This window comes from Nomia melanderi, chromosome 1 (assembly GCF_051020985.1).
Source record: "Nomia melanderi isolate GNS246 chromosome 1, iyNomMela1, whole genome shotgun sequence".
NCBI lineage: Eukaryota > Metazoa > Arthropoda > Insecta > Hymenoptera > Halictidae > Nomia > Nomia melanderi.
Genome location: NC_134999.1, coordinates 26,781,066 through 26,801,554, shown reverse-complemented (window position 1 = coordinate 26,801,554; position 20,489 = coordinate 26,781,066). Strand labels below are relative to the sequence as shown.

The window sequence follows — 20,489 nt, the reverse complement described above, 5'->3', positions numbered from 1 at the left end:
GTCCGAACACGCCAGTAATTGTTCGCAATTATTGCGCTGTTCGATTCGGCCATCTTGTAAATGGAATATTTATTTCCATCGAGAAGCTATCGTGCGAATGAATGTCTAATGTACCTCGCTAAACTAATGCACATCGGAGGAAGTAGTAAATGCGAAAATGTAGTACGGTATTTAAGTGTTCTCTTTCACGATACGCGTTATATGATTCGCGTTAAAACATGCCGGTAATTGTTCATAATTATATAGAACACTACAATCAGGCATTATGCAAACGTAACACTTATTTCGCTGTGAAACAAATTTCGAATAAAGTTCGCTAAATTACTGGAAACGAGAAGAAACGAGTCTTCAGGTGTTTTCTTTTACAGTATACGTCGGGACAATTTACATTAAATATGCCAACAATTATTCAAAATTCTTTAGTGCAGTGTCGTAACCAGTTCATAAATGTAACGTCCATTTCGATCTAACTGAAACTAATAATAGAATTTGCTGAACGAATACAAATGAATAGAATTCGTGAATATAATAATAAAATTGTAGTGATAAATATATTATAATTATAAATATAATAATGATGGTCCTTTCATTCGAAATTTAAAAAAAGACAGGGATTTTCCATTATTATATTCTGTCAACTTTCAAAAGTCTCGAATGAATTATTCGAGAATATTTCTTTCGAAAACGGATAAAATTGCACAAACTCGAAAATACGATTGTAAAATATCTGAAATCGTTTCTCTCCCGATAATCGTGAAATCGATACGAACACGAAATCGAGAAATCTAGCAAATAGTACAAAGTTCAGGAATTCGCTTAACACCGAAAGAGGAATATCTATTTTTATCGCTGCATTCATATTTGCAAGCGCGTTCTTTTCGATCGAGCTCGGCCGAACGTATAATACATTAGCCATGCTTTGTTATTCAGATGGAGGAGCGTTTAGAATGTTAAATAACAAAACTGCGGATTTGCATAGTGAACGCGCTGACTATGAGGTGTTTTCAATTCCATTTCAGAAGCAATTTTACGACAACCTGCCGCCTCGTTCTTCTGCATCTTTCTCTGTCCTCGTTTTATTTCAGCTTACAACATTTGTGTAAACAATGGCCGAGACTGACTCGTCGTTAAACTTTCCTAAATTCGAGTTGGCTCGTTCATTCGGACAATATTGTTGTTCTTTATTTTCATTTCACGTTTATTTTTACATTCATTTCTATTTTAATCATTATTTCAAACAATCATATTTGATATATTGGAATAAACAAAATTAGATAAGAAGTAATGAAATTCAGATAAACATTGTTGCCCTTCATTTTTATTTTGTATTTATTCTTATTTTCATTTCTATTTTAATTATTATTTCGGACATTTATATTTGATATACATCTGACCCTCGATTTACGCGGACCTTTTTCTCGCGAGCCTTTTACGCGGTAAATTGGAATACTATTTACGCGTAGTTTTTACGCGCGATCTCAATTTACGCGATCTGAATTTAGTAACAGCGAAAAAAATATACTTTCGTTTCCTAAAATATCATTATTATTCTTTCCTTTGTTAAGCTATGTGAAATAAATACGTGTTTATAGAACTTATATCAGCTTTTCTCTTCAATATTCTGTTTTCTCTTGTACCGACAGGCTCTATTTACGCGATTTTCGTTCGCGTAAAACGAACCCACGGGGGATGGATTTTCGCGTAAATCGGTAGTCAGGTGTGTATTATATACATTATATAAATAATATAAATAAAATTAAATTAAAGGCAGTGAAATTCTTGGTTCATTTCCAACGTACTAAAAACGACGATGGAGGTAACAAAGTTCCCGAAATTTCCGGTTTTTTTGACTTGTAAGTGTATCAGTTTGCTCAGCTTATTAACTATCAAGTATTTAAAATTGTTAAAACATTACTTATTTCATGTATGTTACATAACTTGTCTGCATAAATTTACTGAAATTCATTTTCAATTACGAGTACAGTATTTTTAAAACAAAACAAAAGAAATTACCAAGGAAAATGGATAGAATAGTAACATTTTGCCGGGTTTTCGATAACAATTCTCGTAAAACTGTTATGTCAAATATTAAACGTTAAACGATTGTTTGGCAAAGACCGGTCAATTCGTGGAATATTACGCGAGAAATTTTCAAAACATCGTACGTGAGAAACGAATCAACGTTTGCGGCGAAAACAGTCGAAATAATAATTTCAGCAATCGATTTAAACAATGATGCAACTTAAGTACATTTCACCTACTAAAACTATTAACGTTAATATAAAATTACTTATTGAAAGCTTATTAAAATCGAATGCGACAGTTAATACCGCAAGCAAGTAAATAGAATGTATATCGAACAAATGAAAGAAACGCTCGACGCCGGTAAATAGGTGTAAACCGATACTGCAATCATACGAGCGCATCACACCGCGAAGATTTGCGTCAGTAATGGCGGTACAATATTCTAGTAAATGGCGCGCACACGTCAAAAATTTGCTCAAATATTTCCCATTAGATTAATCGTTAAATATACTCAAACAAAATATATGTATACAATAAAATTAACACTCAAAGAACCATTTATCCCTTCTCCTATAATATCGTGTCAGACTCGTGATGAAAATTTTAAACTGAATTTGACACATCTAAATGTGTTATTTCTTTATTTTTAATATAAATTAAATATCACCTTTCTATGATCACTGTTTAACTTTTAGAGTAAACTTGGACACAAAATAAATATAAAATTCTTTATTCTGTTACATTGTTAACGATAAAGTATTTTTATCATAGTTGTAAAATAAATCATATGACAGGTGGTTATTTCATTAATTCCAAATTTCAATTTAACTTGACTAATCGAATACCTGACGTAACTAAAATCTAATGTATGAGTCACGTGATGAAGAATATTTAAATTTAGTATAATACGATCAAGAAATGGCTATCCTAACACGATTTAAAAACTGTTTATACCGCAGTAAATATGAAGGATATAAAAGCATATTTTTGTTGCAATATTTGAATTTATTAACACTTTTGCTACCAACGTCACATAATTGTAACTATCAACAGTTGGCATTTTGTTTAAAGAAAAATAAATTACTTTCACTAGTAAGGACGTACTTTCATCTAAAATTCTTGCGTATGGTGTAATTTGCAGGAAGTTGACGGTATGTTTTTCCTAAATTTTATGTATATTTTTATAAAGACGATATGTTACATTTAATCAAATATTACAACTATAAAGACTTCACTGTAACCGAAATAAATGCTAATAGCGAACCTGTTAAAATACATTATAAAAGAAAACGGGTTATTAAAAGCTAATAAGTTACGGCCTTGACTCTACCTTTTCAATTCTACATATTACGTGCAAGTTCAACATAATTTTCCTATACCAATTTTCAAACATCACGGACACTACACTAAAAATGCATGACGACACCGTATCAGCCGTAGCTAGATCGAACAAAAACAAACCGGCAAAAGGCGGCATGGTTCGCTGTTCCGTGAAAACCGATTAACCCTTTAAACGTTGGAATCTGCCAGCAGAAGTTCCAACACACGGTATGTATCTTTCCACATGGAGAACGAGATGGGTTGAATCACGACCACCAATCGAACGCGTAGCGACCGCGATCGAGTAAACATGCATGCATGAGTGTCGCACGCATGCGCGACGCTAAGTGGTTAACCTGCAACTTAACAGCTCCGAGATAGCCGAAACAAATGGTTATTCTCGTTGCAGAGAATCTGCTAAGACTTACAACCACCATCAACATCCTCAAAAACCCTCCAAAGTGCCGAGTAACTGGTTAACAAGTATCATGAAAAACGACGAAAAATTCAACCGATACGTATCACAATGATAAACACCAACCTGTCATTTTTATCAACAACCGTCAACGAAGCGAACTCCTGGAGCGGTGGCTCCGCGGAAATCCCCTGAGCCCGTTGCTTCCTGGGCCTAGGCTTCGTCGGTGTCAGGGGTGATTTAAACGGTAGCACACTGAGGAACTTGTCGAGGTGACTTCTGAGCTCCTGTATCTCAGCATCGCGGCGGCAAAGGATCGCCTCGAGCTCGGCGATCCTCTCGTCCTTGACACGCAACAGCTCCTGGAGCTCCCGGAGCGTGCCCATCGTGGTGATCGCGGTAGCTCCGGTGACGTTCGAGACGGGCCTCTGGTGGCCAGCCCCGAGCACGGCCACCGCGCCGTGCGCCGGCAGCTGCGGGGCGTCCTCCTCGTCGGCGAGCCGCTGCTGCGTCGACGAGAAGCACAAGGAGTCGAAGCACACGCGCATAGACACGCAGGCGTCGCCGATCGGCACTTTACACTTGGTACCCTCGTTCATTCAACCCGAACGGAACGGCCGCGAGGAAAGTAACAGGAGCCGCGGCGAGAAGCGCGGACCCGGAGAGACCGGTGGTGCGTCGTCGGCTCGCTCTACTCCGCGATTCCGCGCTCTCCGACACCGGAGGACCAACGTTCTCCACCGTCTCCCATGACGAACTCCGACGATCGCGACCGTCTCACTCCTCCCTCGTGCCAAGCGGCCAGCCTGTCTCTGTCGCTCCTCCTCCCCACCATCGCACCCCTAACAGATAGCTCTCCTCGTCACTCGAGGTTCTCCTTCCCGCCTGCTTCCCACACTGTCGGCTGGTCTCTCTTTCACCAAGCATTCGGCCTCTCTCTGGCTCTGCTTGTCATCGACTGTGCTATCTCTTTCCCCCCTTTTTTTAAACACTGTCAGCGCGGTGGTCGTCTTTATTTCTCAGGTAGCATTTCTATTCTCTTGTTCCTCTTCAGCGTCGCCGGTATTCTTCCTCGCTTTCCGATTCGGTATCCTTGTGTCTTTTAACATTCATCCAGCTTTTTCTTGCTTTTAGTCATGAGTCTTTGGTTCTTGGTTTTCAGGTTGATTTATCTATTCGTCTGATCCTCGTTACCACCGTCGGTATTGTTTCTTCGTTTTTTGTGACTAACTTTTTCATTTCCCTAGTTCTATTTTTGGTGTCTATTCTGGTTTTTACTTCTCCGTTTTCGAACATTCATTTTACATAAATGATATCACTGCGAAGAGATCACATACACGACTATTTCTACAAGGTTTACTATGATTATTTTGCTTTTGGTTACTGTGTGCTGTGCATCTAATGTCTACTTTTTGAGGTTCATCGCGATTCCTGCTAAAAATTTAAATTTTCTTTTGGGTTGCGCCACGAGGTTGCGCGTCGAACTTTGTAGTCGCTTCGGTCGATGAGGTTAGTGCGGAAATCTGACTTTACCGACTGCTCTGATTTCTGTCTATTGTTCTGTAATACCGACACCGTTAAGAATTCCCTAGTGCACTAGCGGACTCTACCTGGTTAGAAGAACACAAACTTTAGGATTTACAGAACACAGTCCATAAGTGACCAAACGTGCGAACTTTCATAAAATCCACAAATATAATTTTACTAGACACATTACATACCTTTTCTGGATAATTTTGTAAAATGTCGACACAGTAAAAAATGCATGAATGAAACTAAAGCTTAGAATGTATATCTTTACATATAAGTTGTCTGCTAAAAAGAATCATGGGACGCATTGAAAATTGCAACTAAATGTAAGCTATCTCGCAAACTAAAATGGGTCAGTCAAGAACGAACTAAATTTCAAATTTTTTTGTATTTCTGAGATATTAAAGTGAAGTTTAAAATATATAGTTTAAAACAGTTATATTGCTAGTATGTTTACTGATAGCATTTCAAGTACAACAATAAACTTTGAAAAGTTTTGACACCATATAATCTTCAACGTAAAAAAAACATTCAACCTATAGAAGGTAATCTTCTATCCCGAAGAAAATAGCGATCCAAGTCCTATCCATTTGTACCATATCCAATGAGTATTAATTTACCCAACAGATTCAGTTAAAAATTTTGAACAGATAATACTCCAGTTCCCCTGCTCTACTCTCGAATTTTCTGGAATTGAAAAATCCAAAAATGCACACTTTACATAACTTTTTCCTTTGATAAAAGTTTTCCAGCCTTATAGTTTTCGAGATAATTGCGAAAACCTTTTGCTAGTAATACATTGAATTCTATTTGCATAAGCGTACTATGAAACGATGTCAAGCATACTCGCATTGCACCGGTTGCGGTTTACATGAACGAGCCTTCGAACTTCTCGGATTTCACGCAGATACTCTGCTCCACAAAAATTTTAAGTCAATTGTGGTAGCAATTCCCGGCACAAGTTCCAAAATGGAACTACAAAACGCGGAGGGGACGGATTTTGAATCTGACGAATTACCTCGGATGTTGAAGGGAAACTCATCGATGGTTACATTCAGATGCGATTTATTCAAACGATGAAGGAAGACCAAATCCCTAGTCAGCTTATAAATAGGAAGTAAGTATCTATGTACTTAAAGCAAGGATGCTAAATCGGTACCCGCTGGCACTCTAGTAACTCTCCATACCTACTTTTACCAGTTATATTGAACACTACATAAAACTGTTCACATACAGAGTTCGGGCAGCGCCTTGAATAAAGGTAATGGGGGAACTCTGTTTTCAAGTAGAAGTGTAAGGAGAGTATGTTAGGCACTACTGAGTTAGACAACTCTGTCTTAAGTCTGTACTAAAATTAAGGCAGGCGCGAAACTGTTGCACAAAACTCTCTAGGCAAAAAGTACTCGCACAAAAATCGCCAAACCAGAGTGCTTCATACAGGTGGTGATATAGCACTCAACTATTTTCTTTCCACAAAAAAGTGAGAGTTCTACTTTCATTAGTCGACATGTTATTAAAAAACGATATTTGTTAAAAATTATTTTATTACAACTGTAATAATAAGTTATAATCGTTATTAAATAACGTACTTTTATTACAAATACATATACGTGTATATTTTCATTTAAAAATAAAATGTATAAAAGTAAAATTGAGTCAGGTTACTATCTCTCTGAATAAAGTACAATAATTGTTTATTATTTATGTATGTATTAGTCCATAAAAACATAGTATACTATACATGTGTATTGCCAGCACGTAAGAAATCTCAAGATTAGATATAATAAAAATTAAAGGCTTTGGGCAATTCTTTTTGATTACGAAAATGATTTTTCATACGCTTAAACGTCAATTTTTTGTGGGCGTTACTAGAAAACGTAAGAAATTTTTACACAACTATATAAGTATTTACTTATGGTATAGTGTTTCAATTTATTTTATTAGAAAGCAATTGCAAATTATTTAAATATAGACTTTTCATTTTATCTCTTCATAATTATATATATATATATATTGTATGTAATTGTTAATAAAAATTAAGACAATTTTTTTTAGAAATACAATACTTTTGCAAGATGAGTTACAGTAATGCAGAAAATTCTAAAAAATATAAGACATTACAAATATCAGTGCCGCAACAATTTATTTATATGGTACAATTAAACAGACCTAAAAAGCTTAATGCCATGAATGATATTATGTGGAAGTATGTATTGATATTTTCATTAGTATTACGTTTAAAACTTAACATTGTTTTTATTTAATGATTTCATAGAGAATTTAAAATATGCTTTAATGAGTTAGCAGTAGAACCAGAGTGCAGAGTTATTATTCTTTCAGGTGCCGACAAAGGATTTTGTGCAGGTACATTGATTTTTTAATTATATGATAATTTTATAAAAAATAGTTTCAAATTATTTTGAAATTAATTTTGTAGGTATTGATGTTCAGGACTTAGTAAACTTTGCCCCAAAATTAGCAGAACAAGAAGATGTTGCACGAAAATGCAAAATATTGCAACTTATGATAAAAGAATATCAAGATAGCCTTAGTGCTATAGAAAAGGTTCTTCATTGTCTATGTTTATAGTTAAGAATTTATTTAAAGTATATATGTTCTATTATTTATACCTTTTTAGTGTCCAAAACCTGTAATTGCAGCCGTACATGGTGCATGTGTTGGTGCTGGAGTAGATATGATATCGGCAGCTGATATTCGATATTGTTCTTCAGATGCATGGTTTCAAATAAAAGAAGTCGATATAGGTATGGCTGCTGATGTGGGTACATTGCAACGATTTCCCAAAATTATAGGCTCTGATAGCTTAGTTAGGGAACTTGTATATACTGCAAGAAAATTTACAGCTTCTGAAGCCTTACAACATGGTTTTGTTAGTCGTACATTTGAAAATCAAGAAAGGTAAAATTTATTTATATTAAATATAAATATATAATTGCTTAATATGTTATTTAGTTTATACTCATGTGAACAATTTAGTGCATTATAGTTTTCATTTCTTCCAGCTTATTAGAAGGATCAATGGAACTTGCAAAGACAATAGCAAGTAAAAGTCCAGTTGCAGTGCAAGGTTCAAAGTTAAGTTTGGTTTACTCAAGAGATCACTCCGTTCAAGAGGGTTTAGATCATATTGTAAGCTGTAATATTATTCCACCTAAAATAATACAATTGTCATTATATGAATGTAAATACCTTATTCTTTAATTTTATTTATAGGCAATGCTTAATCAGTCTATGCTTCAAAGTGAGGATTTTGCAAATGCAGCAATGGCACAGGCTATTAAATCAGAAACTCCAGTTTTTTCAAAACTGTAACTGTTCTTTTATATTCATATTCTTTTTATATTCAAAATAATATTGATGTATAATTTGGGAATAATTTAATGGAATATTTTTATATGAATATATTTACCCTATTATATGAGTATATATATTTTACATATTGTACACTATAAATATATATTTTATATGCATTTTTATAATTAATTTTGTTTTTTTGCTAAATGTTTTTAATTTAAAAAGTCTAACAATGATGTCTTTTGAATAAGTTAAGTTACTTTATAGCTGCTAAGAAGGTCTTCTAATTTACGCTTTTTAGGTGCAGCTTGTAATCTAGCTGCATCCATTTCATCAACAATTGAATACACATTTCTTTCATTAGATATTTTTACCTATAAATGATTTATACAAATATACTTTATATCATTTGATTTAATTTGAATAACAACCATTCTGTATTCTATAGAAAAATATGACATACGTACAATTAGTAAATTAATATAATGCTCATAATTAATTCTTTTCGTTTCTGGATCACATGCAATAACCATCATGTCAGCTACTTCTTGTTCTGAAAATGGTTCACCAATTTCCATAATTGCTTTTTCTAAAACGTCACGCATTATGTAGCCTCGATTTTCAGGATCTAACAATTGAAATGCTTTTAATAGGTCTTCTGGTTCAGCTGGTTTAAACCTGAATATATGATGTAAAATTCAAGTTTGAATCAGGTAAAATGTAAACATAATTATAGTTAAAATTTCTATATAACTGACTTGCGTTCGTTAATAGCTTTGTTCATGTATTCTACAAATCTATTTAGGGGCACAGAATTATTTTCTACATCTTCCACTTCAACTTGTATCTCTTGTAATTCGGCTTCCGTAATAACGCATCCCAATGCTCTAATAATAGTTCCTAAATCTCTAACATCTATTTCACCGATTTTTGAAGTATCGAAAACATCAAATGCCTCACAAAGTCTTTTCTCTAGTAGTGTTGGTTCTATTGAAGACACTGTATATGAAAACCTTAAATAAACATAAATTTCCAAACCTAACATGCTAAAGTAGTTTCTTAAAAAGTAATACAAATTTCAATTTTTTCTTTCTGTGAAATACTATAACGTTTTTTATTGAAAAATTGTATGTACTTTAAGCGAATAAATTCAAGTATATTTACCTGTACTTTATCTTATCCTAACTATAATACATTAGACATTCTAATATACAAAATTGCCCATGTAAATGGTAACATTAAAATATTTTTATTATCTATGGTTGCATAAAAACTTATTAAGACAAAATTACACTGTTAAGAACCATATGTATTTGCAGGAAAATTTTTTCTTAAAAATATACAAAAATTAATTTATACAAACAAATTCTGATACAAAAAATAAGGTTTCTTCAGTCACTGATATTTTTTAAACAGATATATGCAATATTTTTTAGATATTCTTATAGAACATTTAAAAATAAAATGAAAAATTTTACTAGCTATAACAATGATGTAACTTATTCATTTTAATGTTTTAATATACCTTTGGTTATGGATCTTTCTTAATGCTGAATATCATAAACAATATATCTGAATATAATTTCATAGTCCAGTAATGAAAAATGACTTTGACATACAATTTTTTATTGTTACATATATTCCATAAAACAGTATAATTTGGATCTTGATAAGTTTTACTATACAATCAAAACTAACAAATATATTGAAATCTTTTTATTTATCACTCTGTATTTTACTGAAAGTATTTTACTTACTGATAATCTTTTATATGTGTACAATAATATAACTTTAAACATTATATCATACTTATACTGCATCATCTGTTACACCTGGCTTATAATTGTTTGATCAATATTTAAGTCAAAATATACATTTAAATATATATACGTATAAAATTTATTTCCTTTTTCTTTAACAGTAAGACAACTTTTTATGTAAAGTGTAGCTTTCGTAATTAATAGTATATTATACATATCCGCAATTTATTAATACATACGACGTGTTTCGCGTCTTGTTGAACGTCTCGAAAAACGAGTTCGACCCTCCAAATTTGATGCTAAAGTAGATTCACGTTGTAATATTGACTGCATTGTGTTTGAAGTAAATTTTTATACTATGCTTCTTGTTTTGCGACAATTTTAATAAATCAGGTAAAAATGCTTCAATTTTTACAGTTAAAAATATCCTCTTAAATACACATCCATAGCCATCATAAAAAATGACTTCTCAATTTATGTTCTGAAATCGGCAGATTTTGTTTTATACAAAATTTCTTCTAATCAACATACATATATTTACATTGTTCAAACTGGTTTGTATTCACACTTAAAAGTTTTTACAGACCAAAAAATACTAAAAGTCATTATTATTGTAATTAAATATAAATGCAATGTAAAGTACAATAATGAATAATGATTTTCAATTGAGATAAAAAAAGTATTCTCTCTATGAAATATTTCACCATTTATGGAAAAATATGCCTCTGACATGACATGATAAAAAAGTACTCTTTTAAAAATGTGCTGTTTGTCGATCTATTTCTGTCAGGTCTTCTATTATTTCTTGCACACGCGTTCCAATTTTTTTTGCCACATCTATTTTTTCGTTATTAGGTAAGAAGAGGTAACGCCAAACTAGATCTCCATCGATAATACCCCTTGCAGGATTTCCTTGAGTTCGGATAAAGCTTTTATAAGTACTAAAAAGTAAAATGATTGAATAGTATAATATGTATAATGTACACATTCTTAATATACACTTATTTTAAGTAAAATAATTACCGATATGCTTTGGGATTTAAACCAGCAATATGACAAATATGTGACACCAAAACATTTTGTAACATAAGTAATCTACGATATGTTTTTTCTGGCACGGGCAAAATATAACCAAGACTGCCATCAAGAGATGCTGTACAAAAATAAGAGTAATATTTTATATAGAATTTCTTTATGTTTTCATTTACTTTTTCTTCATTTTTAATTTCAACATACCATACATAGTAACGTGTCTTTTATCTGCACCAGAAAATTGTTTTTTATCGTTTGCAGGATCTGAAATTCTGCATTTAATTCGAAAGAATGTATTTATTTTTTGTCCTAAATGAAAATCTGCTTTTCTAATCAATTTTTGTCCACCAAGGCTTTCCCTTGATTCTGGTTGATACATGAATAAAGCTACATTGCTTTCACCGTCTGCCACAAGAAATCCTAAGTTATTATTATCAATTAAGTATTCGATGGTGTACACTTCTGCCGGTCTAAAATCCTTTAAAAAAGGACATACACTCTTAATCATTTGTATACAATAATAATAAATCGCTAAAAATTTATTAAATTAATAAGTATTCAGTTATAAATAAATTTTTACTTACTCTACTAACGAGAGATAGCGTTCTATATTCTTCTTGAAATCTTAATAAACTAATTGACTTATATACATCGGCTATTAAAATTAAACTTTTTATGCTTAACATTTGATGAATGTAAATTTGTGTGTCTATAAATGCAACTCCAACAAGGTCGTTATCTTTTAGTTGCCAAATATATATTTTTTGTCCTACTGCCGAGACTAGAAAACCTGAGACTTGAGTGATGGCAGTTATCGGACCCTTCTGTTCTTTTGCGTAAATTTGTTTGAACCTATTTTTTGTTAATGGTTGACCAGGTTCAGGAACAACTTCGATTATATCAAATATGAGTATCTGTAACAAAATATTATTAATAAAAAGTAAAAGCACAATTCGGTATAAACAAATAACTTTTTTAAAATTATGATTTTACCCTTCCTCTACTCGTAATATCTTCGCCATAGTTATAATTTGTTCCTAGTACTATATAACCTTTTAAACCAGATCTTGTACCTTCATATGCCAAAGAAACATTTTTTAGACAAGTGACGTGTTCCCATTGATCCAGTTCAATTTTAGTATTGGGAATAGTTTCCCATGAAACAGGTGAAAATAATACTATTGAAAATTGCTCTTGCGAAGGGTAAATAAATCTGTCTGATCTATCTTCTTCCGTAAATTCCTGTGGAAAAAGAAACAATATAATGGTAGGATATTACTATTTTTATATAACATACTACACAGTTACGCTCTTACCTTATCTTCGCCATTAAATCTATAATAACTTTTCAGTGGCTCGGCTATACTTGTTATAACACAATAGGTTTTACTTTCGAGGTGATACGTAACAAAATGAGGAGTACATCGCAATGGTACTTTTCGAACAGGCCACGGAGCATCATATGATAAATGAGTTGGTAGAACACATATCCTTAACTCTTCCTAAAAATTAAATCAAATGCATATAAATATGCATACTTACGACGTAATACGATTAATACCGATAATAACGAATAAAGATATGACAATACCTTTCTATTAAAATAAAGAAAACCCTGTGGGCAATTTACATTATTAAACGGCGCAAAGGAGGTAACAGGACCATCAATACCCATTGGATGAGTACGCAGTTCACCACGTCCTGTGAGAAATATCCAATGTGGGTAATCACTACAAATGAATACTCCATTGTATCCAGCAATGTTACTAAAGTAACGCATCATACAATGTCGAGTTTCATTCATCGTAGGCATTTCTTCATCTTTCGGTGTAGGTCTGAAAAATAAAATAATTCTTGAAATTTGTTTAACAAATGTAGTCAATTGTGTAGTATTAAATTAAGACATAGAATATTTTTACCTTATATGTCCTGATATTATACCGTGATCTAATTTTTTAAATCTCAGTTTTAAGTGCCCTTTTGGATATCTATATGCTTGATATATTTGAAGTTCTGAATCAAGTCTTACTAATAACATCGGTCTATTTCCATGGTGACCCAATGCTACCATTAAAATTTCACGCACCTGCAACAGAATAAGTTTATACAAATATATTTATGCTTTTTTGATGATTTGTTGTATTTGCAATACCTGCATTTCAGGATTAGGAATCTCGTTAACTGGAGCTGTTTGTAGCGTTGTAGACTCCATACTGTCATGTAATACATACTGTCCATATCCAAAATTACGAATAAGGTAAGATAAGCGTAAATCGGGAAGAGAATAAATCTCTAGTGTTCCGCTATCTCTGTATACTAATAACCAATATGTTGGTTTTATTTCTTGCAAATGCTTTTGCCACCTATAAAAAAGAACTTAATTAATATTTTAATCCAGGAAAATGATATTCCATTAAATTTAATATCATAATGAAAACCAAAACAACTATAAATTATAAAAGTAATTAAAAGAATTACCAAGGAGCTTTCTTTGATGATCCTTCAGTTACTTTGGTATGCGATGGTACAGGCATTTGAAAGGCTGGTGCATCGCCGTAAAGTAGATCATCTTCATTATCGATATTACCAACTATGGGTGGTTCTTCCACATTATGTTCCTCTTCAGGTACTTCGTCTTCTACATTTTCAGGTAATTGCGTTGTGAATATTCCACTAACATCTCTGTAAGCACACAGTGCTTCTATTTGAGGGCGCTAAAAATTGGATTATGAAAAATTTAATTGCACGTAATACGACGGTACAATATGTAGCACAACATAAAAATGTTATAATTATTAACATACGAATAATAGATTAGCTGCTTGAGCGTGTAATTTCGCAGTTCCTCGACCTTCTCTGAGTGTCAATAACATAACTTGGCCATCTTCGGACAATAATGTTACATAAGGATCTGCACAACTTGCATGCACAATTGGACATCCAAGATCTATAGGCATGTGTTGTATCTATAATTATGACACGTATGGCTATAACTAACTTTTTATATAAGTATATATGCAAGTAGTTTATTGTAATAATATTATACGTACCTGTTCAATTCCTTGCAGAAGACGTACACCCATTTGAGTCACTTGGACTATATATCTATTTGCACCAAGATTACCTGCGAATACTGTACTCCCCTGTGTACTGAATCCACTTTGATCTACTTCATTAATTTCTTGACCAGTTTGCAATATCTAAAAGTAACATAATATTGTATGTATCTGTACTTGGAAACAAAAATATGGTAAAGGTATATTATTTTAAATACCATTGTTGAATCTTCTTGACTTAAAATCAAGAAAGCGTGTGAACCTTCTGCTTCAGGTCTTACTTGTTCATCGTTATTCAGTGTACCAATGACCGTCCACATATCTTCACATCCTGGTAATTCAAACGTGGTTACAACCTATTTTATAATCAAATGTTTTTATTAGATAAATATAAGCTTGATTAATTTTTGCAATTTTAATAACAGAATTACCTGAGGCCGTATAGAACATTGAAGGACACAAAGTGCACCATTTTTACCATACCCAGAAGTTGTCACAAGCTCAACATCAGGATCTTGACTGTGTGAAAATTCTTCTGATAAAAAAGCTGGTTCACCCATAGATATATTTCCACATGGTCCAATATTTAATAAACTATCACATACCTAAACAATTTCATTGAATAGTATAAGAAATTTTTAAATATATATTTTTATATGTGTATGTACTTATATACCTCAAATATATATGATGTAATTTGTATGGAAGTATGCGTTTCGCTTCCATATACTTCTAATTCTTCTGGATCCTTTATATCTAATACATCAGATGCCATCCAATCTCCTATAAAATCTTGTTTCACTTTCTTTGCTGGAGTTTCCTCTGTTTCATTTTCTTCGATTGTTATTTCATTTTCATATGTATTTTGTAAATTTTCTGATTCTTTTTCAATAAACCTCAAGAGAAGCGAATTACCCAGACGTGACCCCAAAAACAGATAATTATCTTCGCACATACATACCTATAAGTTAAGTAATTACAACTATCTATTTTGCAAACATAAGATATATGTAATTTAGTTTTAAATATACTCACACATGAAGTTAAAACACTTGCTGCAGCTTTGTCAAAATGAAAACCTCTTACAGAACGCATACTATCAGCAAACAAAGACAATACGTATAGTTCTCCACTCTTCAATGAAATTACTAAACGATCTGAAGAAATAAATGCAACTTGAGAACCTTCCAAGCTTATTTTTACCCCTTCTTGTGGCTCTGCAATTATATAGTACATTTAACAAATTTAAACATGTTGTAATTGTGTATGAGTAGTATTAGATGTAAAATGTAATTAATACTAACTTAATGGAAAGTTTGTACTACTCTCTGCCAAACTATTTAAAGAAACTCCATAAGGAGGTATACTCTGATTTAAGTAAATGAGAGAATTGACAGCCATAATTAATGTTCCTCCAAGCGGTTTCTTTACTGGCACTGCTTGATAGCAATCAAATGGTAAATTTGACACAGACCAAATTATGGGATGTACCCTTTGTTGAATATTTAAAGATATTGCAACCATAGCGCAGGTATCTTGTCTAACTGCAATACGCCTACAATTACATTATATTAAAATTATATTAATTATTAAAAATTTCAAAAAGATATGTTAAACTTACCCAGAGAATGTTCTTACTGGTTCATACAATATTAATAATGTAGGTTCATAATAACCATGTAAAAATTGTAAATCTATTATATTGTCCATTTTTTCTTCTAAACTTTTTAATACTATCATATATGATGAAAGTATAGGAGTTTTATTAGATAATACTTTTGTATTGTCCAGTAAATCTCCATCATCAAGGCTTGGATCCTTTTTGAAAGGTAATACAACTAATTTTCTACCATATATTAACATTACTGCACATCTTCCTTCTGGATCTACTCTAACAATAGGAATATGGTGATGATTTGTCCACCCATCCTAAAGAAATGAATAAAATTATTTTTACCACAAATATGTTAAATGTTTGAAACTAAATAAAAATTAAACATAATTACTCTTATCTCTTCTTCTTCAAAATAATGTAAAGATACTGTTCTAAGGTCATGTATATCTTGATCATATTCTACAACCGATAACTTTGCATCACGAAAACTTAATAATAAGGAATCTCTTTGTGACCCAACAAGAGCAACAGCCTGCATTGACATTACATTTCCGTGTAATGTATATTGTGCCAAACATTCTAACTTCATTTTTGGGGGGCGTGATTCTAAAAAATAAAATAATGTTTAGATTAATAATGGTAATAAATAATCTTATATAATTCTTAGCAAAAAAATGTATCATAATACTGGACTAACCAATGCACAATGTTCACATTCTTAACAAGATAATAAAAAGTAAGAATGATCATAGCTGCTAATTAACCCCTTGGCTATGGCAGAATTTTACGTCAGCGCACATTTCTAAGAAAGTATATTGAAACCATTGAAAACTGAATTGGACTAAGTTAAACTAATATAAAATAATCACATTTATATACTATATGACTAATCAAAGATGTAATTGTTGAATTAAAATTCACTTACATCTGATCTACATGAGTTTCACTGCAGTTATTGTCAATAACATTTGATCTATGCTTATAGGTGCCAACAGTATGCCAAAACCAAATTTTTCAAGCACTTTAAGTACCAACAGTAGTCAAGGGGTTAGCAGATGGAAGAAGTATTAAAGAATGTATATCATAAAGAAGAAAAAGAATAAGTATAAGGGAAAAAAATATCATTGTAGACTTACAATTAGATCAAAACAAGCTAAACAAACTTATAGCACAAAAGGAAACTGTATTTCTGGGTTGTACAACAAGGTGTACCGATAGAAGAATTAACAAATTATAAATATGAAATAGATGAACATACCTGTGTATTTTTCTCTTTTCGTTATATCTACGTCCGGTATTAAACGAAATACTCTGATGATATTTGCGCCTGCTACTACAAGACATTTTTCTAAACGATTAAAAAAATAACATGTTATCGCGTGTTCTACTCCCGTAGCGGGATGACTGCTTTTACATATTGAATACATTGCGAAACGTTATAAACTAAAGTCACATTCCGTACAGGTTAATGTACATAACAAGTTCTCATAGTGTTGTCATTTGAAGTTTATCGCATTACAGATCATGCTACAATGTATAGTACCAATATTAGAATAAAAAATATACTGTTTTCATTACATAGTTACCAGTACATTAACGGTCAACGTGTATGCTAGAGATGTTTAACTTTACTCCCGTTACGCTAGTAACTCGGAGCAGCGTTCCCCCACTACCTCTACTCAAGAAGCTGCCGAGCTGGTATATGAGTAGTTCTATGTACTATTGTTTAACACTGGTAAATGTTGGTATGGGGAGGGTAACTTCTCGTGAGGGGAATGTCACTAGAGTGCCCGCAGGTCCGATTTAGCATTTTTGACTTATAAAGCTAACCCATACAAAAGCAGCCTGAGTCGATATGACAGAGAGTGATATGAAAATGGTAAGGGGGTTCTAAGACCCCGGATAGCGTGTGATAAAATTTTACATTGCATGTTATATCTATCTTTATACCTACCTTGTCTGGTACCTGGCAACTTGTCTGTGATGCGAATAAAGACGCGTATTATCTATGTTTTTTATAATTTATGGTATAATACAATTGCGAAGAGAAGTGCCGCGAGTGTATTCAATTACTAAAGAAGAAAAATAATGTTGTAGACATTTACTTCTTAATTATTGTGTACAATGTAATTTTTATTTAATGTATAGTATTAACTATTCAAATTATTTGTATTGTAACTCATAAAAAAAGACAAAGTACGATTAAGAAATATAGTATATTCTGTGATTAAATAGAGTATTTAGTATTGTTCGATGTTACTTTCATATTAAATATAGAAAATAATGTCAAGTACAATAACTGGAAAGAATTTACTACGACCCACCGGATTACAATGTAAAAATCTTCAAGAGTATTTAAAATCACGACCTCCAGAAGTGTTGAATAAACTCTATCACAATCCTCCAATTTGTTTGGCTGTATTTCGTGAATTGCCTGTGATAGCTAAGCACTATGTTATGCGATTGTTATTTGTCGAACAACCGGTACCTCAAGCAGTCATTGCTTCTTGGTGTTCTAAACTTCATTTTGAAGAGCATCAAAAGGTAGTTTCGATATTGAATGAACTGAATGTGTGGAAAGAAGTTTCCATACCAGGAGGATTACCTGGATGGATTCTAAATACTACATTTAAGAAAAATTTAAAAATTGTTTTACTGGGAGGCGGTAAACCATGGACCATGTCAAATCAAATGGAAACTGATAGTAAACCAAGAGATGTTGCGTTTTTAGATTCGTATGCATTAGAAAGATGGGAATGTGTTTTGCATTATATGGTTGGATCACAGCAGCAAGAAGGTAATTTATTTTAAACAGGAGATAGTGATAGACTTTAGATGTTGGTTAACAATTACTTTATAGGTATATCAGCTGACGCTGTTAGAATTCTTTTACATGCTGGTTTAATGAAACGAGATGAAGCTGATGGAAGTCCCGTTATTACTCAAGCTGGATTTCAGTTTTTGTTATTAGAAACTGCATCGCAGGTAACTAAGAACAAATTTTCATTTTGATTTTAAGAACAGTTTTATAATATATCTATATCAATAGTCAAATTAATTTGTTATTTATATAACGATAATAGTATTAATTTTCTTCGGATGCATTGCAGGTGTGGTACTTCATTTTACAATATTTAGACACGATAGAAGCAAGAGGCCTTGATTTGGTTGAATGCCTGACATTTCTCTTTCAATTAAATTTTTCAACACTTGGCAAAGATTATAGTACTGAAGGAATGTCTGAGGGTTTACTAACATTTCTACAACACCTACGAGAATTTGGCTTGGTATATCAAAGAAAACGAAAAGCTGGAAGGTAGTACTGTTTATTTTCAATAATGTATATTACATTGCTTACTATTTACAAAACTACTACATTTTGCATTTTTAGATTTTATCCTACACGACTAGCATTAAATATTGCCACTGGACAAAACAAGCCACTATCCAGAGATCCAGAAAAAGAGGGTTATATCGTTGTTGAAACAAATTACAGAGTATATGCTTACACAAATTCAAATTTACAAGTTGCCTTACTTGGTCTATTTTGTGAAATGTTATATAGGTATGTTAGGAAAAAAAGTGTATTATTTGACATATTTGTTATACAAAATTATTTATTAGTATTTTGCTTGTAGGTTTCCAAATTTAGTTGTATCAATATTAACAAGAGATTCTGTACGTCAAGCTTTAAAAAGTGGTATTACAGCAACTCAGATTGTAGGGTATGTTTCTCTAAATAAGTTTCTTTGTATAATATTCTATGATATGAAAGGAAACAGTTAATTTGCACCTTGCTATATTAACAGTTATTTGCAGCAACATGCTCATAGTAAGATGATAGAGGCAGGTCCTCCAGTTTTACCTCCTACAATTGTAGATCAAATTAAATTATGGGAAAATGAGAGGAATAGATTTGTATTTAGCGAAGGAGTTTTATACAGTCAGTTTCTCTCTCAAACTGACTTTGAAGTACTCAGAGATCATGCCCTTTCTACCGGAGTATTAATTTGGCAAAGTGACAGGTAAACATACTTCATGAAACAAACAGTTTTTATTTGATTTCTTAAGAAATAAAATTATTAATTAATATTTTTACCATTTAGAAAACGAACGATGGTAGTCACAAAAGCAGGCCATGATGATGTAAAAAAATTTTGGAAACGATATTCCAAAGGCTCCAGTTAGTAAAACAAAATACCAAGAATATGTGCCAGAATATGAGAAAAATCTCACCTTCGATTATGTTGTATTTTTTCAACTTTAATACTTGTAATATAAGTGATTTTATTAAATGTGTTACACACCAAAAATTAGTCTAAAAATTTGTTTAATTATACAATTGTATAATTAAATTGTGATAAATTAGAATTAATGAATAGATTCGTTTAAAGTTATCTTAAAAGAAAAATAATTTTTTA

General features: G+C 32.2%; 5 protein-coding genes across 11 annotated transcripts in view; 2 read left to right on the top strand and 3 right to left on the bottom strand.

Moving 5' to 3' along the window:
* for (cGMP-dependent protein kinase for) overlaps nucleotides 1–4,554 on the bottom strand; it is a 135,663-nt gene extending 131,109 nt beyond the window's left edge. The window contains exon 1 of the mRNA XM_031980465.2: nucleotides 3,887–4,554. Coding sequence (XP_031836325.1) covers nucleotides 3,887–4,359 — 473 coding nt within the window. The 5' untranslated portion in view covers nucleotides 4,360–4,554. The remainder of the gene's footprint in view (nucleotides 1–3,886) is intronic.
* A 1,927-nt stretch (nucleotides 4,555–6,481) lies between these two features.
* LOC116428631 (delta(3,5)-Delta(2,4)-dienoyl-CoA isomerase, mitochondrial) lies at nucleotides 6,482–8,794 on the top strand. 4 transcript variants are annotated; one of them, XM_031980475.2, is made up of 7 exons: nucleotides 6,482–6,770; nucleotides 7,346–7,496; nucleotides 7,631–7,654; nucleotides 7,728–7,855; nucleotides 7,929–8,209; nucleotides 8,314–8,440; nucleotides 8,525–8,794. In XM_031980475.2, the coding sequence occupies exons 2-7, from the start codon at nucleotides 7,481–7,483 to the stop codon at nucleotides 8,621–8,623; spliced, it is 675 nt and encodes a 224-aa protein (XP_031836335.2). In that variant the 5' UTR covers nucleotides 6,482–6,770; nucleotides 7,346–7,480; the 3' UTR covers nucleotides 8,624–8,794. The 4 variants fall into 4 exon arrangements, with proteins under 4 accessions (XP_031836335.2, XP_031836333.2, XP_031836334.2 ...); XM_031980473.2 differs by having other exon boundaries at nucleotides 6,492–6,770; nucleotides 7,566–7,654; XM_031980474.2 differs by lacking the exon at nucleotides 6,482–6,770 and adding an exon at nucleotides 6,777–7,167.
* On the bottom strand, nucleotides 8,320–10,455 carry LOC116428632 (dynein regulatory complex protein 8). 3 transcript variants are annotated; one of them, XM_031980477.1, is made up of 4 exons: nucleotides 10,363–10,455; nucleotides 9,364–9,604; nucleotides 9,073–9,283; nucleotides 8,801–8,979 (listed from the first exon to the last, which is right to left on the bottom strand). In XM_031980477.1, coding segments are annotated over exons 1-4 (576 nt in total). In that variant the 5' UTR covers nucleotides 10,364–10,455; the 3' UTR covers nucleotides 8,801–8,856. The 3 variants fall into 3 exon arrangements, with proteins under 3 accessions (XP_031836338.1, XP_031836337.1, XP_031836336.1); XM_031980478.2 differs by lacking the exons at nucleotides 8,801–8,979; nucleotides 10,363–10,455 and adding an exon at nucleotides 8,320–8,462 and having other exon boundaries at nucleotides 9,364–9,725; XM_031980476.2 differs by lacking the exon at nucleotides 10,363–10,455 and having other exon boundaries at nucleotides 9,364–9,725.
* CPSF1 (cleavage and polyadenylation specificity factor subunit 1) lies at nucleotides 10,401–17,601 on the bottom strand. The gene is made up of 20 exons (XM_031980464.2): nucleotides 17,327–17,601; nucleotides 16,460–16,674; nucleotides 16,075–16,382; nucleotides 15,758–16,008; nucleotides 15,489–15,670; nucleotides 15,130–15,414; nucleotides 14,885–15,058; nucleotides 14,672–14,809; nucleotides 14,448–14,597; nucleotides 14,202–14,363; nucleotides 13,876–14,111; nucleotides 13,550–13,760; nucleotides 13,317–13,483; nucleotides 12,989–13,232; nucleotides 12,714–12,899; nucleotides 12,391–12,639; nucleotides 11,982–12,311; nucleotides 11,602–11,875; nucleotides 11,389–11,518; nucleotides 10,401–11,306 (listed from the first exon to the last, which is right to left on the bottom strand). The coding sequence occupies exons 1-20, from the start codon at nucleotides 17,493–17,495 to the stop codon at nucleotides 11,120–11,122; spliced, it is 4,248 nt and encodes a 1,415-aa protein (XP_031836324.1). The 5' UTR covers nucleotides 17,496–17,601; the 3' UTR covers nucleotides 10,401–11,119.
* A 432-nt stretch (nucleotides 17,602–18,033) lies between these two features.
* Nucleotides 18,034–20,410, top strand: mrn (general transcription factor IIH subunit 4 marionette). Of its 2 annotated transcripts, XM_076364994.1 has the most exons (8): nucleotides 18,034–18,194; nucleotides 18,346–18,865; nucleotides 18,929–19,053; nucleotides 19,179–19,384; nucleotides 19,460–19,633; nucleotides 19,707–19,793; nucleotides 19,878–20,093; nucleotides 20,175–20,410. In XM_076364994.1, the coding sequence occupies exons 2-8, from the start codon at nucleotides 18,352–18,354 to the stop codon at nucleotides 20,254–20,256; spliced, it is 1,404 nt and encodes a 467-aa protein (XP_076221109.1). In that variant the 5' UTR covers nucleotides 18,034–18,194; nucleotides 18,346–18,351; the 3' UTR covers nucleotides 20,257–20,410. The 2 variants fall into 2 exon arrangements, with proteins under 2 accessions (XP_076221109.1, XP_031836113.1); XM_031980253.2 differs by lacking the exon at nucleotides 20,175–20,410 and having other exon boundaries at nucleotides 18,034–18,865; nucleotides 19,888–20,051.
* Nucleotides 20,411–20,489: the final 79 nt, after the last annotated feature.

What these genes read in the sequence shown, in the direction of transcription:
- LOC116428631 (XM_031980472.2), top strand. Translation starts at nt 7,116, where the DNA reads ATGATTTTTCATACGCTTAAACGTCAATTTTTTGTGGGCGTTACTAGA. An exon ending in TGTGGGCGTTACTAGAAAAC is followed by an intron (nt 7,168 to 7,345) that starts GTAAGAAATTTT and finishes AATTTTTTTTAG; the next exon opens with AAATACAATACTTTTGCAAG. An exon ending in CGACAAAGGATTTTGTGCAG is followed by an intron (nt 7,655 to 7,727) that starts GTACATTGATTT and finishes TTAATTTTGTAG; the next exon opens with GTATTGATGTTCAGGACTTA.
- LOC116428632 (XM_031980476.2), bottom strand. Translation starts at nt 9,650, where the DNA reads ATGTTAGGTTTGGAAATTTATGTTTATTTAAGGTTTTCATATACAGTG. An exon ending in AAAGCTATTAACGAACGCAA is followed by an intron (nt 9,284 to 9,363) that starts GTCAGTTATATA and finishes TCATATATTCAG; the next exon opens with GTTTAAACCAGCTGAACCAG. An exon ending in ATTATATTAATTTACTAATT is followed by an intron (nt 8,980 to 9,072) that starts GTACGTATGTCA and finishes AATCATTTATAG; the next exon opens with GTAAAAATATCTAATGAAAG.
- CPSF1 (XM_031980464.2), bottom strand. Translation starts at nt 17,495, where the DNA reads ATGTATTCAATATGTAAAAGCAGTCATCCCGCTACGGGAGTAGAACAC. An exon ending in TTGAAGAAGAAGAGATAAGA is followed by an intron (nt 16,383 to 16,459) that starts GTAATTATGTTT and finishes TCATTTCTTTAG; the next exon opens with GATGGGTGGACAAATCATCA. An exon ending in AAGACACGTTACTATGTATG is followed by an intron (nt 11,519 to 11,601) that starts GTATGTTGAAAT and finishes ATTTTTGTACAG; the next exon opens with CATCTCTTGATGGCAGTCTT.
- mrn (XM_076364994.1), top strand. Translation starts at nt 18,352, where the DNA reads ATGTCAAGTACAATAACTGGAAAGAATTTACTACGACCCACCGGATTA. An exon ending in AGAAAACGAAAAGCTGGAAG is followed by an intron (nt 19,385 to 19,459) that starts GTAGTACTGTTT and finishes TTGCATTTTTAG; the next exon opens with ATTTTATCCTACACGACTAG. An exon ending in TTAATTTGGCAAAGTGACAG is followed by an intron (nt 20,094 to 20,174) that starts GTAAACATACTT and finishes TTTACCATTTAG; the next exon opens with AAAACGAACGATGGTAGTCA.